This window comes from Schistocerca gregaria, chromosome 2, assembly GCF_023897955.1.
Source record: "Schistocerca gregaria isolate iqSchGreg1 chromosome 2, iqSchGreg1.2, whole genome shotgun sequence".
NCBI classification, from domain to species: domain Eukaryota; kingdom Metazoa; phylum Arthropoda; class Insecta; order Orthoptera; family Acrididae; genus Schistocerca; species Schistocerca gregaria.
In genome coordinates this window covers 212,181,754-212,198,086 of record NC_064921.1, presented here as the reverse complement: position 1 = coordinate 212,198,086, position 16,333 = coordinate 212,181,754, and the positions used below count along the sequence as shown (strand labels likewise).

Sequence of the window (16,333 nt, the reverse complement as noted above, 5' to 3'; positions counted from 1 at the left end):
TCTCAGTTAGAAGTGGGACACCATCATGGAAGGCGGTTAGACTCCAGTAAAAGAGATTCCAGGCCGATGTTCCCGACACCATTGTAAACAGGCTTCTTGATGTAGAGAGATCAACGGGAGCCGGCGTAAGGGGCACCCTATGCTCAGCCCCTTTTCTGTGAGCCACCAATCAATGGTCTTCGTGAAGTATGAGATCGATGATGTGGTGAATATAGGCCTCTGAGTGCCTCTCTGACAACTGGTCGGTCGTCACATACTGCCTCCTCTCTAGATCGACCACGCCCTTCTTGATGCTGCGTTCGGTCATAGTCCACCCATTCCGGCGAACACCGTCGAATAGTGGCATTCTTCCCATTCAAATGTCGAGCGATTCACCGATTTCTCGAACCGGCTTCTTTGAGCCCAGCTATACGGCGTCTCCCAAATGCCATCTGTGTATAGGCCGTTCACGCGCCCGTCTATCCAGCTGAGTATACGGAATGAAATTCACAACCGTTTTATGCCCTGCTACTCAGCTGAGTGGCGGAACTGCGTACCAGCGTCACTCATTCATCCATCGGCCATCAAAGTTTACAGTTTTGTATTTCCGGTTGATACCTTCATCAATATCGATTTGTGACCACTTTGCTCAGCTCCTTCGTGATGTGTCGCTTTTTACCTTATTTGAGCGTATTTTGGTTTTATTAGTTTTGGTTATTTTTCCCCCACACTAAACCAAAATATTTATACAACAGATGGTGAGAAATACTTACATTTTTCTGAAAAGCTGGGTTGCCTTCTAAACTATGTGTCGCACAGTGAAATAATTTTCTGGTATCTTCCCTGGTGTAACTCTACACTGTACACAAAATGCCAGTTACTAATGACGAAATAATAAATTAAAATGTCTTGTTCTGATGCCGAAGTTTAACTGCATGATGAAGAAGCGTTAGTATCTGTCGAAAAGGTTTGAAACTAAGTGTAAAGTTTGTTGGAAGTCGCTAACTGCTTTCTTTGTCAAATACTGCATGGTCTGGGTAACTTGTGAGCGATTAGTTACTCTGCCTCGTGACGTACACACGGTTTCCGACTTTAATATTTCTCTTGTGTCAAATCCTTACATTAAGGTCATATGTCTTAATGATTAGATTATCACAGCATTTTAAATGTAACTCAACAATTATATGAAAAACTGAGAAGAAAATATTTGTATGCCCTGGAAGTGCTTCCGCACGACCGTTTTAGCAGTTTAGTGGTACAGGTGTGAACGACAGTCACACCGACTGCTGCAGTAACGCTGCATACTCGCGGCGAGGGCGCGGCGACTGCATTGTGCTCGCTGACCTTTGTGAACCAGCAGTCTGTATGGGAGACAGCCTACCACGAATGCACCTCATACGTGCTCAACGGGATTGTATTCGGGGGTCGTGCAGGCCAGTCCATTCCCCGAATACAGATTCATGCCGACAGCTGCTCCAGGTATGCTCTTCGATACGGTCGCCCACTGTCATCGATAAAAATTAAGTCAGTAAATGACGTACCTGGGGAAGGAGAATAGTGTCATAATAACGTGTTCAACGATTTTGAGGTCACTACACCCCTCCAACATCAAGCCTCTCAATTCCATAATATCTAGAACAGCAAAACAATTTTAGACCATGTTGCTGGGTCCATTATGTGTTCCCATGTCTCTGTGGACTAGGCGTGCTGAACGATTTGTAGGTCTGTACACCCATACACTATTATACCTCCGCGTACTATAAAATCTAGAGCACTAAAACAATTATTTTCGACAATGCTCCTGCGTCCATTACGTGTTCCCATGTCTCGCAGTACAAGAGCACGTCCAACGTTGCTGAATATGACTCTTTTCGAATTCCGTGTATTATGGTGTGGGAAGGCTAACGTTGCATGCATGTAATGACATGTACATCTTTGAACTCGTTCTGCTAACTCGTCAACGTTGTTATGAAACGCTACTCCTTCCCCAGCTGTGTCTTTTCAGGGTTGCATTCTGCCGCGATTTCATTTTCATAAAAGACAGTGCACGACCGTATCGAACAACATAGGTTGTGGAGATTTTGGAATGAGAATATACTCCGTGAATGGACTTCTCTGCCCATTTCCCCCATTTAAATCCCATCAAGCATATGTGTAATGAGTTGGGGGCACGGTTGGAGGGGGCATATTGCAGCACGTCCACGTACACCAACCAGTAGTTGTCAACCGCTCTGGTCCGATGGCAGGGGGCGAAGAGGGATACTATCTACTACAGAAAGTTAGGAACTATGTCCTACTTTTTGTAATGTTCAGGGTACCATCATCAATCGCAGGGGCGTCAGTGTAATTATTGTCTTTGAAGTAAAGAGTCATTTCTTTCACTTACCTTTTGTACTAAACTGTGGCAGCTTTTTCTGTGTATGGTCCAACTTCCGTCAGCTATGTTACTTGGCACTGTCACATATTGCCGAAGTTACTTTTCGTTCGACGTTAACTTTTCCACACGAGTTCCACTGCGGTACCAGTTTTTATTTACTTGTGATTAATGCTTTTAATCGTAACTAACTTTAGCACTCGGTTTCGTGACGGGAGATCTGCCTGACCAAGTCATTCGCTCGAATTTTCCAAAATTTACTTCACACCAATCGCGAGCAGCTGTAGCCCAGTGACATAGCGCATCGCCATCCATAAAACTAAGTTGTTATTTGGGAACATGAAGCCCATGAATGGCTGCAAATGATCTCCATGAAATCTGACATAGCCATATCCCGTCAGGGATCGGTACAATGAAGCAGAGGACACAGTCGGTACCACGTAAACACAATCCACGTCATTATGGAGCCACCACCAGCTAACATGGTGCCTTGTTGACAGCTCGACTGTAGCGCCTAGAACCGCTCGGCTACTCCGACCGGCTCTTACCAACTGGAATCGGGACGCATCTGACCAGGCCACGGTCTTCCAGTAGTCTAGGCTTCAACCGATACGGTCACGAGTCCTGGAGAGGCAGTGCAGGCGATGTCATACTGTTAGCAAAGGCCCTCGCGTTGGTAGTCTGCTGTCACAGCCCATTAACGCCAAAATTCAGCGGATTGTCTTAACAGGTACGTTCGTTGTATGATTCTGCGGTTATCTCACGCAGTGTTCCTCGTTTGTTATCACTGAGAACTGACGCTAACGGCGCTGCTGTCGCTCGTTACGTGAATGCCGTCGGCCACTGCGTTGTCCGTGGTGACAGGTAATGCATGAAACTTGGTATTCTCGGCACGCTCTTGACGCTATGGATCTCGAATATTGAATTCCCTAACGATTTCCAAAATGGAATGTATCATGCGTCTAGCTCCTACTACTATTCTGCGTTCAAAGTCCGTTAACTCACGTCGTACGGCCGTAATCAGCTGTGTACAAGTGACAGCTGCGCTAATGCACTGCCCTTTTACACATTTTTTTGCAGTATTACCGCCATCTGTATATGTGCATATCGCTGTCCCATGACTTTTATCACTTCATGGTATTCTGTGATACTAATTTGTAACTCATTCTGATGCATATTATTTTCTTAGGCCACAATGCGTATCAAGATCTTCACTTTAGCAGTAAGTATAGCTAACGAAGTGTAATTTTTGAAATTAGCTACGATTTATTTATATTTTTTGAAGTTCGTACTGTTTTTTGCAGAATCCGTTATATCTGTAAAGCATTTATTTACGATGTAGGACTCGAACCGTATTCTTTCTCATAACTGCTACACTTAATGGTCTAAGATTGAGCACTGTATTGGTAACTAGAAATATTTATTTTCCCGATGAAGAGTATTGTCGTGATCTAAACCGTTTCTTTAGCGTTTCAAAATTTTGCTACACCACAATGTTGTTTACGCCGTCTGACGCAGTTTCACTACGTTATTGTTCAGTTTTGACGTTCTAAAAGTAGGTAATTAAAATATTAATTTTTACCCATTGTGGATATTATAGAACATGTGACTATTTATTATTTGAATGAATGACCAGTCACTTTTTGAAATATTTGTTTATTCCCACAAAATTAGTTTAGGAGACTTTCAACGCTCATGTTCAGCTGGAGCTTACAGCCATTACACCTTTTTCTCGTAGAGCGATGCTGGGTACTGGCTTACGGGAGTGTTAAAATATTCATATGAGATCTTTTTAACTTCCTACTCCTCACACTTCATACACTTTTCACTTCAAATATTGATTGTAGTCTTCAATCCCACAACACTGTATGCGCTGTGCACCTGATATATGTAGTGTTAATTACTAAACAGTCTGTACACTTAATACTGAAGGAAGTAAAACTACAGAGGTACCTCTGAGGCTGATTTCAGCAGTTCCTTGAGCGTTGTCATCGTTGTTGGAGACTATACACTGGTACATGCCACGATCTTCGAGTTCAACATACGAGATTTTAAGGATCTGCAAATAAATTATCTAGTTAATTCATTAACAAACATAACAGTTTTTAGTGTACAGAATGAACAAAGTTTATAAAATTAATTACTATGAAGAACCTGGAAAATATGTAGTAAATATACAGAGTGAAAAAACAGAGTCATATACACTGTCGTTTAGTTCACGCGTGCACACACACACACACACACACACACACACACACACACACACACACACACACATAAGCACTGTGAAGTAACTACTTTATGATTCCCTGCTAGCATGCTTAGTGGGTGCCATTTGTACCAAAACGTGTTGTTGATACACTTCTGAATGACTCAACCTAGAACTGACAGCTCTACACTGCTTCCAGTAACTATTGAAGACTGCGTGTCGGAGAATTAGCACTGAACCTACATGTACGTATACATTCCACAGACCGCCGTACGGTGCGTGTCCTTTCGATTGCTAGTCGTTTCCTTTCCTGTTCCATTCGCAAACAGAGCAAAGGAAGAACAAATATCTGTATACCTCCGTATGAGCCCTAATTTTTCCTATTTGGTGTTTGTGGACCTTACGCGAAATGTTTGTAGGTGGCAGTAGAATCGTACTGCAGTCAGCTTAAGATGACCATTCTCTAAATTTTCTGAACACTGGTCCTTGAAAACAACACAACGGCCGAGACAGTGTCACAAGCAGTTTACCGTCGTGTGGTATTTACAGTGCTCGACCAGCCACTTGCAGACTGTTTTAAATAGTCTTGCTGAATGATCGCATGCAATCCATGGGAGACAATCATCAAGAATGTTTAACAGTGAAAATGCTGTGCCTTAAAAAGGGAGTATTATCTTAGTTAAGGCCGCGATGCTTCTGCTCGCACTAAAACTTTGTCCTCACAAAGTTATGTTCTCTTAGCAATTGATGTGAAGTGATCACTTTGGCTTTCTCGGCTGAAGACGTCGACCTTCGCTCTGTGTCTCATAACAGAAGTTTACACGTTCCAAATCAGCAGCAGTTCAGTTTACCGTCGATAAACTTGTTTATCGCTAAGACTGAGCCGTCTCGCGAGAGTCGATAGCTCTCATTACACTCTCGGAGTTCAAAGATGTTATGTCGGTGAGCTTTCCTTGTCAGTAGACGCGTGGGCGCTGAGAGAGTACTCTTACCAGCCGACCACGCGTTGCTGGAGGACATTTGCTGATAGTACCGAGTACTAAACGCTTGTTCCTGCTACATCCTGCTGCTATGAGGTACAGTGTTCGCAGTCGACAGTGGGCGAGCAGGCTGGTCGGATAACATGAGAGGACGTGACCGAACCGGACAAATATGGTCCTACCAGATAGATTCAATCGACTTCCCTATTATCCGAGGCGTGAAGTTGTCTTCTAGTTAGCAGACACGCATCCTGAGTCTTGCTCTGTAGCATGAGCAGCACATTGGAATCAGGAAGGCATCAGTTCAACTACCTCTGCCAGATATGTTTCTACCGGAGGTCATATGGGCAGCAGCTTGCGGAGGAAGATCCCGTCTCCCACGGGACAATACCTGCCACAGCCACGCATGTTAGCTACCGCCGGCTATCTCCGCCCGGAAGGATCATGTCGGGTGAGCATGTTTCAGAAAAATTTGTGATTGTGGTGGATAGTGTACTGTCACAAGGAATTAATAGGACCTCGCTTTTCGTCTGGCGGTGTGGCGCATGATTAAAGGTTATCGGCGTTCTGGATTAGGCACCGCCCTCTATTCCTCCATCCCCTCCTCTCCCCCCCCCCCCTCCCCAACCAGTGTTGTGCTCCGGTGGTTAACTGAGCTTGTTAACTAGTGGTTTTTTATTGATCTTTAGGTACTTATGTACTTCGGTGGTAATTTATCTGTTTAGTTAACTGAAAATAGGCCGGTGGGTAGATTGCTCTGTTAGGTGATATTTGGTTTTGTGGCCGAGTACAATTCCTAGTCCAAGAGGTTTTGCCTAGGTAGCAGTTGTGGCTGTTCTGGTGGCCGGTTACGGCCATGCATAAATTGTGCAAGGGGCTTTATCTCATTCAGATCCTATTGTACCATGTTATTGTTAAGGGGAGATTTCACAGACCTTAGACTCTCTTAAAGATCATGACCTGGGGCTTATTCTAATCTTATTTCTTGTTATTTACTTTGAACTTAAGCTGTTTGAATTTCATTGTTTTACAGTAATTAATTTGTGTTTTAACTGCTTAAATTTCTTTATTCCTAATGATAATTTTCTCTTCTGTGTACTGGTTGGGTTGTGTCGTTTCTAAAGAAACTTTCGTTGAGCTGGAGGTGATTATTAATTGACCGGATCGACCTGCATTTTTGTGTTTCTTTTTAGAGTTTAATTTGTTGAGATTTGATCTTGATGATACCTGTATGTATATTTTACAAGTATCTGGTGTAAGCGTTATCCGGTCAGTGGGTACCGTGTCGCGTCCAGATTATTGGGCTGCGTCTGGGTTTGGATCCCGTCCCTGGATTCGCTACTGATCATCAGCCTCGGGGCTGATAGCTTGATCAATTTCTATCTACTGATTTAACTTTTGGTTTCATTTTTAATGTTACACCAGAGAACAATAAAATGTTTTACCGTGGTGTATGATATTCAATTTCATACGTCCAGTCTTTCCCTCCCCAAGTAACAAACACAGGCTGGCTGCGTTTCAGTGATGAAGCTGACTCCAGGAGGGCCACATACACTGATGAGTTACTTTAACTGTTCTTTTACACGAATATTGTTGTCTATTGATTATTTGAACGGTGTGTTGTCCCATTTTACCTTGTCGATTGGTGCCGACGCACAACCATTAACAGTTAACATCCGCCTTTTACGTCAGTGACACATCCACACGAATTATTTACCTTTCTATTTACATTTCTATGCGGGGTGGCCTGTGTGCCTCAACGATACAGGTAGACTTACCAATGTGGAACCACAACAGAGGAGAATCTGCGGGGAGGCCACAAACATGTAGTTCCTGAAAAGCGGCAACAGACTTTTCAGTAGTTGGAGTGGGAACATGCTGGATGATTAACAGTACGGCCTTGTAATATTAGGCAGCAAGACCTTGGTACGTTCCTACTGCGAACGGCGGAAAGCAAGAGGAAACTACAGCTGTTATTTTTGAGATGGTATGCAGCTTTACTGTGTGCCTCAATAACGACAACCTTATGCTTAAAATATTCCCAATTAAAATAGTCCGCTTTCGAATCTCCTGGCGAAGCCTACTCAGGAGTATGTCATGAGGAAGAACAAAATAGGCGTTCTAAGAGTCAGAGTGTGGAAAAGTCGATCATTTAATGAGGAAGGCAAATTTGAGAATTTAAAAATTGAAGTCGATAGGCTGAAGGTAGACATTGTGGGCACTAGTAACGCGCAATGACGGGAAGGAGAGTTCCTACGGGCGGGTAAAAGCAGGATTATAAATACAAAATCTAATAGAGGCAAGTAATACTAGCAAAAATAGAAATGTGAATAAGCTAACATGAACACTTCTGCTCAGCCTGATGAATTTGGAGTTTTCGATAAAATGACGAGAGCCTTTAATATAAGTAAGTTTTTCCTGTAAAAAGCTAGCCGGCAGCTGTGGCCTAGCAGTTCTAGGCGCTTCAGTACGGAACCGCGCTGCTGCTACGGTCGCAGGTTCGAATCCTGCCTCGGGCGTGAATGTGTGTGATGTCCTTAGGTTAGTTATCCTTAAGTAGTTCATAGTCTAGGTGACTGATGGCCTCAGAAGTTAAGTCCCATAGTGCTCAGAGCCATTTGTAAACAGCTGTAGGAGACTGGCAAAATGTTTGGCAGTTCCACAGGTCGGGGTGCCGGGGTGGTCTGTGGGCGAATTTTTTGTAAACCACACAATGTTGGTGGCAATACAATCAGATCCTTGTTGTCTAAAGGAAAAATAGAAGAAGCTTTTATTAGCTTATTAGTTGTGAGACCTCACTTAGTTCTCTGTATCTAACTGGTGCTAACAAGTCCTTAGTTTTAGTACAGTAGTCTTCATTCTTCATTACCACTGTAGTATTCGCTTAATCAGCTGGAATAACAAGTGTGACTTTAACAGAATTCATATCTCAGAGAGCCTTCATCTCACAATTCGTTAAGATACTGCTGCATGGTTTGCTCCTAAGCAATGCCCCGTCTGATTCTGTCCGTATTTCTTCTGCAGCTTGTTTAGCTAAATAAGGGCTTTCAACTTATAAATGGGCAATAAAGTCTTCCGTTCGTATTCGTGAAGGTGCAAACTCGTAGTTCCCAATCTGGCAGTAGCGTATACTTCATTTTTATAAAGAAACCTATTAATAACAATATGACTCATATCTGATGTTATAAATGTTATTCTCTTCTTTTGCAATCTATCATCTTTCTCCTTCCTTATTTACTGATACTGCAGAGTTTCTTCCATGGTACGGTACCTTATACTATGGATCGTGTTCTAAATATTATTACTGAGAAAAATCTGTAGCTCCATTAACTTTAAATTCACAGCTGTCGAGTCACACAGCATTTGATGGATGAGCTCCCCTTTGGAAAAAATTCGAGATACTGAATGTAACTAAAGAAAGCAGAAAATATAAAGCGCAGCAACGTAGCAGGCCGAAAAGAAATCAGATATCTAGAAAATGAGGTTGAAAGAAAGATAAAAACAGCTAAGGAAGTGGGGACGGAGTACAAATGCAAAACTGTAAAAGGATGCATGAATAGGAGAAAGGTACATGCTGCCTGCAGAAAAATGAAACAGATAGCTTTCTGAACATCAGGTATGTATTTAGAACTAAGCAGGGAATGCTGATCTGTAAGAGGTATAGAATATACGGAAACTTTATACAAGGAAAATGAATTTGAAGTCAGAATTACGGAAATGGATGTAAATAAAGATGAGATGGGAGATACGATACTGCGAGAGGAATTTGTTAGAGCGCTGAAAGGTCTAAGTCAAATCTAGGCCATTGGAGTAGGCGACATTCCCTCAGAATTATCAAGATATAAACTATTCCACCTTGTATACAAGGTATAGAAGGCACACAAAATATCCCCAGACTTTTAGAATAATGTAACAGTTCCAAAAATATCAGATGCTGACACTATTTTACCAAGTCACGGTTGCTAAATATTTCTACCAGTAATTTGCAAAAGACTGGAGAATCTCATAGAGGCTGCCTTTAGGGGAGATCTGTTTGGATTCTGAAAAATGAAGGATCACGCTAGACACCACTGAACCTACGATTTAACTTGGATGATATGTTGACGAAAGGCAAACCTACATTTATAGAGTTCGTAAAATTGGAGAATGCTCTTGACAATGTTGACTGGACACACTCATTGAAATTATGAATGCAGCATGGATAAAATATGTGGAGTGAAAAGTTCTTCACAAAATGTACACAAGCCAGACTACAGTTACAAGAGTCGAAAGGAGTGAAATAGGTTTGTAGCCTATCCTCAATGTTACTCAGTCCGTACATTTAGTAAGCTGTGACAGAACTCTAGGAGATATTTGAGGAAGGAGTTAAATTTCAGGGAGAGGAGATAAAACATTTGACGCTTGCCTGTAACGTTGTTGTTCTCTCAGAGACGGCAAAGGACATGAAAGTGTAGTTGAATGGTACGGAGAGTGTCAAAAAGGAGGATATAAAAGGAATAGTTACAAAAGTGAAGCAAATGTAATGGAATGTAGTTGAATGGAATATGTGATGCTAATAGATTAGGACATGGACCAGGAAAAGTAGTAGCTATATTTAGCCATAGTAGAGGGGACACAAACTGTTAACTGGCATTACCGATAAAAGCATTTACAAAGAGAGAAACAGTGTTAGGAAGATTTATAGGAGGTATCTGTCCATAGGGTAGCCTTGTACAGATGTCAAATGTGGACGAAAACAGAATAAAATTACAGAGAAATATGGTGCTAGTAGAAGAATGGTAAGGCTTAGATATGTGAAACGAATGGCTAATCCTGAGATACTGAATCGGGAATAGAATTTAATGGATATACTTGATGAAATAATGGATTTATTTGTAAAGTTGTAAAAGGCAAGTCATTTTTAATAGACTTTCCACAGAGTTTCAGGGTTTCGCTGCAAAATCAGTTTGAAATGGGTGTCGCTAGCAGTAGGTACCCACAGGTAAGACATGTGCAGCGTAGTCTGTGGTGTAGAGCTACATCAGACTATTCTTTGGGCTGAACAACAAACATGCTAATAGGATAACTATCATCCTTTCATATTGCTGTCATCAGCCAACGTCACTATGTTATATAACCATTGTAATTTCCCTGATTACATAAATCTGGTTTAAAATTTCCCTTCCATAAATTGCTTGTAAGTCATGATTTATTTTATTAACCAACATTCTTCATTCAGCACCACCGTAAATATCTTGTAGGCTGCACTCATAACTGTCATGCTTCTCAAAAAATTGATCATAAATTTTATAGTTTCTTACACATGGGACATTGTACTCCTGTTTTTCAGTTTTCTCACATACACTGTGTGTTCAAAATTATCCGGATACCTGGCTGAAAATTACTTAAACGTTCGTGGCACCCTCCATCGGTAACTCTGGAAGGCAATATGATGTTAGCCAACCCTTAGCCTTGATGATATCTTCCACTCTCGCAGGAATATGTCCAGTTAGGTGGTGGAAGATTTATTGGGGAATGACTGACCATTCTTCACAGAGTGCCGCACTGAGGAGAGGTCTCGATGTCGGTCGGTGAAGCCTGGCAAAGGTGTTTTATACGATTCAGGTCAGGACTCTGTGCAGGCCAGTCCCTTACAGGGATGTTACTGTCGTATAACCACTCCGCTACAGGCTGTGTGCATTATGAAAAGGTGCTCGATCGTGTTGATAGATACAGTCGCCACCCCGGAATTGCTCTTCAACAGTGGGAAGCAAGAAGGTGCTTAAAACTTCAACTTAGATCTGTGCTGTGATAGTACCACGCAGAACAACAAGGGATACAACCCCTCTCCATGAAGAAAACGACCACACCATAACACCACCGCCTCCGAGTTTTACAGTTGGCATTACACACGCTGGCAGGCGACGTTCACCGGGTATTCGCCATATCCACACCCTGCCATCGGATAGCCACGTTGTGTACCGTAATTTGTCATTCCACACCAAGTTTTTCCACTGTTCAGCCGTCCAATGTTTACGCTCCTTACACCAAGCGACGCGTCGTTTGGCATTTACCGGCATGATGTGTGGCTTTTGAACAGCCGCTCGACGATGTAGTCAAGTTTCATCACCTCTCGCCTACCTGTCATAGTACTTGCAGTGGATGTTGATGCAGTTTGGAATTCCGGTGTGATGGTCTGGATAGATGTCTGCCTATTACACGTTACGACCCTCTTCAACTGTCGGCATTCTCTGTCAGTCAACAGACTGAGGTGGGCCTACACGCTTTTGTGATGTACGTGTCCCTTCACGTTTCCACTTTACTATCACATTGGAAAATGTTTACCAGGGATGTTTAGAAGTGAGGAAATCTCCCGCACAGACATATGACAGAATTGCCACCCAATAAACTGACCATGTTCTAAGTCCGTGAGTTCCCGGAGCGCCCTATTCTGCTCTCTCACGATATCTAATGACTACTGAGGTAGGTGATATGGAGTACCTGGCAGTAGTTGGCAGTACAATGCACCTAATATGAAAAACGTATTATTTTGGGAGTGTCCGAATGCTTTTGATCCCATAGTGCACTTTCATTATCCCATATGTCACTTATTTGTGCATGAATTTAATTTGATGACGACTAAGATCTTGCACGGTTTGTGTTTTCATGCAAGTTAGCCCCTTAATATTTGGCCGCGTCATCTGACTACAGACTAATGCGTAATTCTTTTTTAATGTCTGTAAATGGTTGTTTATTCTGCGTACAGATTATCAAGTACTACGGAACAATCTTTTTGTTGTGCAGATCATCGAACTAGCTTTGGTTCAAGTTAGTACCGTGTTGCTGTACTCTAAGTCATAAATTTTGGGGCATCTCACCATAAACTACACTCCTGGAAATGGAAAAAAGAACACATTGACACCGGTATGTCAGACCCACCATACTTGCTCCGGACACTGCGAGAGAGCGGTACAAGCAATGATCACACGCACGGCACAGCGGACACACCAGGAACCGCGGTGTTGGCCGTCGAATGGCGCTAGCTGCGCAGCATTTGTGCACCGCCGCCGTCAGTGTCAGCCAGTTTGCCGTGACATACGGAGCTCCATCGCAGTCTTTAACACTGGTAGCATGCCGCGACAGCGTGGACGTGAACCGTATGTGCAGTTGACGGACTTTGAGCAAGGGCGTATAGTGGGCATGCGGGAGGCCGGGTGGACGTACCGTCGAATTGCTCAACACGTGGGGCATGAGGTCTCCACAGTACATCGATGTTGTCGCCAGTGGTCGGCGGAAGGTGCACGTGCCCTGACCGCAGCGACGCACGGATGCACGCCAAGACCGTAGGATCCTACGCAGTGCCGTAGGGGACCGCACCGCCACTTCCCAGCAAATTAGGGACACTGTTGCTCCTGGGGTATCGGCGAGGACCATTCGCAACCGTCTCCATGAAGCTAGGCTACGGTCCCGCACACCGTTAGGCCGTCTTCCGCTCACGCCCCAACATCGTGCAGCCCGCCTCCAGTGGTGTCGCGACAGGCGTGAATGGAGGGACGAATGGAGACGTGTCGTCTTCAGCGATGAGAGTCGCTTCTGACTTGGTGCCAATGATGGTCGTATGCGTGTTTGGCGCCTTGCAGGTGAGCGCCACAATCGGGACTGCATACGACCGAGGCACACAGGGCCAACACCCGGCATCATGGTATGGGGAGCGATCTCCTACAGTGGCCGTACATCTCTGGTGATCGTCGAGGGGACACTGAATAGTGCACGGTACATCCAAACCGTCATCGAACCCATCGTTCTACCATTCCTAGACCGTCAAGGGAACTTGCTGTTCATACAGGACAATGCACGTCCGCATGTATCCCGTGCCAACCAACGTGCTCTAGAAGGTGTAAGTCAACTACCCTGGCCAGCAAGATCTCCGGATCTGTCCCCCATTGAGCATGTTTGGGACTGGATGAAGCGTCGTCTCACGCGGTCTGCACGTCCAGCACGAACGCTGGTCCAACTGAGGCGCCAGGTGGAAATGGCGTGGCAAGCCGTTCCACAGGACTACATCCAGCATCTCTACGATCGTCTCCATGGGAGAATAGCAGCCTGCATTGCTGCGAAAGGTGGATATACACTGTACTAGTGCCGACATTGTATATGCTCTGTTGCCTGTGTCTATGTGCCTGTGGTTCTGTCAGTATGATCATGTGATGTATCTGACCCCAGGAATGTGTCAATAAAGTTTCCCCTTCCTGGGACAATGAATTCACGGTGTTCTTATTTCAATTTCCAGGAGTGTATATGGCCTAATCACTACACACGTCACATTTAATACAATAGGTTTTAGTGATATGCGACAACAGCAGCAGGTGTTAACGTAGGGGAAACCGAGACGCGAAACGAGAAGCGCTAACTGGCGCAATGGACATACAGTCAATACGCAAATGCAACTCCACTCGGTCCCATAGGGTAAGACTTCTCGTTCGCCGGATCGGCACCGCTGGAGGCGCAGTTGACATACCCGACGAATATCTGACGATCACGTTGAGGTTTCACACACTTGAGTCAGGCTTGCTGTAAGGATGTGGCTGACAGCTAGCACTCGTGCGAAGTCACAGCTCAACAGTCTTCTATGCTTGGGAACGCTCTGCAAAGAACTGGAGCACGGCATCCCTACTCCGGCGAGGGTGAAGTAGCAACACTCAGAAAAGTCCACACCGAAAGCTACACAGCTTCAAAATGGCTCTGAGCACTATGGGACTTAACTTCTGAGGTCATCAGCCCCTAGAACGTAGAACTACTTAAATTTTACTAACATATCCATGCCCGAGGCAGGATTCGAACCTGCGACTGTAGAAGTCGCGCGGTTCGAGAATGTAGTGCTACACAGGTGACAGCTGTTATTATCACTCACGTGTATACCGAAAAAGCAAGGTACAGTCCCTCAGGCCACACAGGAAGGGAGACATGCATTCTACTGATGGCTCCATTATGGTTACGAAAATCTGTCACGCGGGATTCGGCGACATGGGAAGTTGGAGAACGGAGATTCGAGATTAGAAAACGATAATGTTTCTTTGACACAGGGCGTTCTTCGTCGTCAGTCTTGTGGGTGTCGAAACTGCGATTGTCGATTTCCATCCAGGGATGCAGAACTTTACATTTCCGTGTCTCGCCTTTTGGCAGTTAGCACTTGCGGCGCTGTACCTTACCTGGAAATGGAACCCGTGGTGCAGTCCCTCTGCACCGTAAACGTGCTCCGGTTCCTTGGGACTTTCTTTCACCGAAACTTTTCCTTAACAGCGAAGTCCAATAACGGCGTCACTACCTACCATACGAGAATCAGATGCCTCGATTTTCAGCTTGAACTTTACGATGTATAGGTGCTGACCGCTTGCAATGCCTAAAGGTGACGCTCAGACCGCCTGATCACAATACTGTATAACCCGGAATTAGGTTACACAATAACATACATTTAGGAAACTGGGGATATTAGCGCAGTTCCAAAAGGCGAACTGTTTCATGAATAAGAAAATGCAGAGGCTGAAGATCTGTAGTGTTGTATACAACCGTTTGTTAAATAATGTATCACTACCTTCTTAGATTGCCGTGGTGTGGCATATGCACTAGAGTTTTGTAAAAGTTTCCTTAACAAACGTATTACGTTATTTAGATAAAGTAGTTTGAATAAAAACAAGAAAAATTGACAAACTTATATTTCTTTAGTTTGTTGATTTTTCCTCTCTGCAGTTCAGCCTCGTCTTTTTAGTATGGGAGAATGTTGAACCCGAAGAATCGTGTACCGACTATCACAAGACGTTTCCTTGTAGAGGTTTCATTCTAGAGACGGAGTTCAAAACTGCGTGAAGAATGCGTACTAGAAAGCACATGATGAAGTTTTCTGCATTTTTTACTGTTCTTGTAGTTTGAGACAAGCGGTTGCTTTGTGTGCAGCATTTGTAAATACTTCGAGTTCTATATATTTAAGTTATGTGTGATGTTATTAAAGCTATTTGAAGGATACTGTTAATTCTTCACCTAGAAAATTTTATGGTGAGTAAAATTCTGTGCATTTTTATGTCAGATGAGCTATACTTTTTGTCGGTCGTGCACCAAATTTTACCTTGAACAAAAAAACGGAAGAAATTCTTCTGTCATAGAAAACATCATTTTACCATATGAACCGAGTTTCTTTAACGCCTTCATAATGTTTCACGTCTTTAATATGGAAATTTGTGTTTGTTGACAACATTTCTACTACAGATGGTTTTAACTTCTGTTTTTCATAGTACTTCTTCATTGGTTTTCACTTATTGAATGTAGGTGTGTAGTAGAGTAATGACGTAACGCGTATTACACACATCAAAAATAGTTTTTCATTACCTCGGTTCAGCGAGTTCCGGAACCTGTGCAGAAAATTGGAATAGAGACCAACATAAACATCATTTTGCGCCCTTTTTATTGCTTATGAAACGACACATTGCATATTGTACCACCATACAGCGAGACCTTCAGAGGTGGTGGTCCACATTGCTGCACACACCGGTACCTCTAATACCCAGTCGCACGTCCTCTTGCATTGATGTATGCCTGTATTCGTCGTGGCATACTAACCACAAGTTCATGAAGCCACTGTTGGTCCAGATTGTCCCAAACCTCAACCGCTATTCGAAGTATATTCCTCAGAGTGGTTGGTGGGTCACGTCATCCATAGACAGCCCTTTTCAATCCATCCCAGACCCCTTCGATAGGGTTTGTGTCTGGAGAACATGCTGGCGACTCTAGTCGATCGATGTCGTTATTCTGAAGGAAGGC

The 16,333-nt window shown here is 43.7% G+C and overlaps 1 protein-coding gene across 1 annotated transcript in view; it reads right to left on the bottom strand.

Moving 5' to 3' along the window:
• Positions 1–16,333, bottom strand: part of LOC126335702 (Down syndrome cell adhesion molecule-like protein Dscam2) — a 1,471,118-nt gene that overhangs the window by 269,963 nt on the left and 1,184,822 nt on the right. The window contains exon 11 of the mRNA XM_049999160.1: positions 4,307–4,412. Coding sequence (XP_049855117.1) covers positions 4,307–4,412 — 106 coding nt within the window. The remainder of the gene's footprint in view (positions 1–4,306; positions 4,413–16,333) is intronic.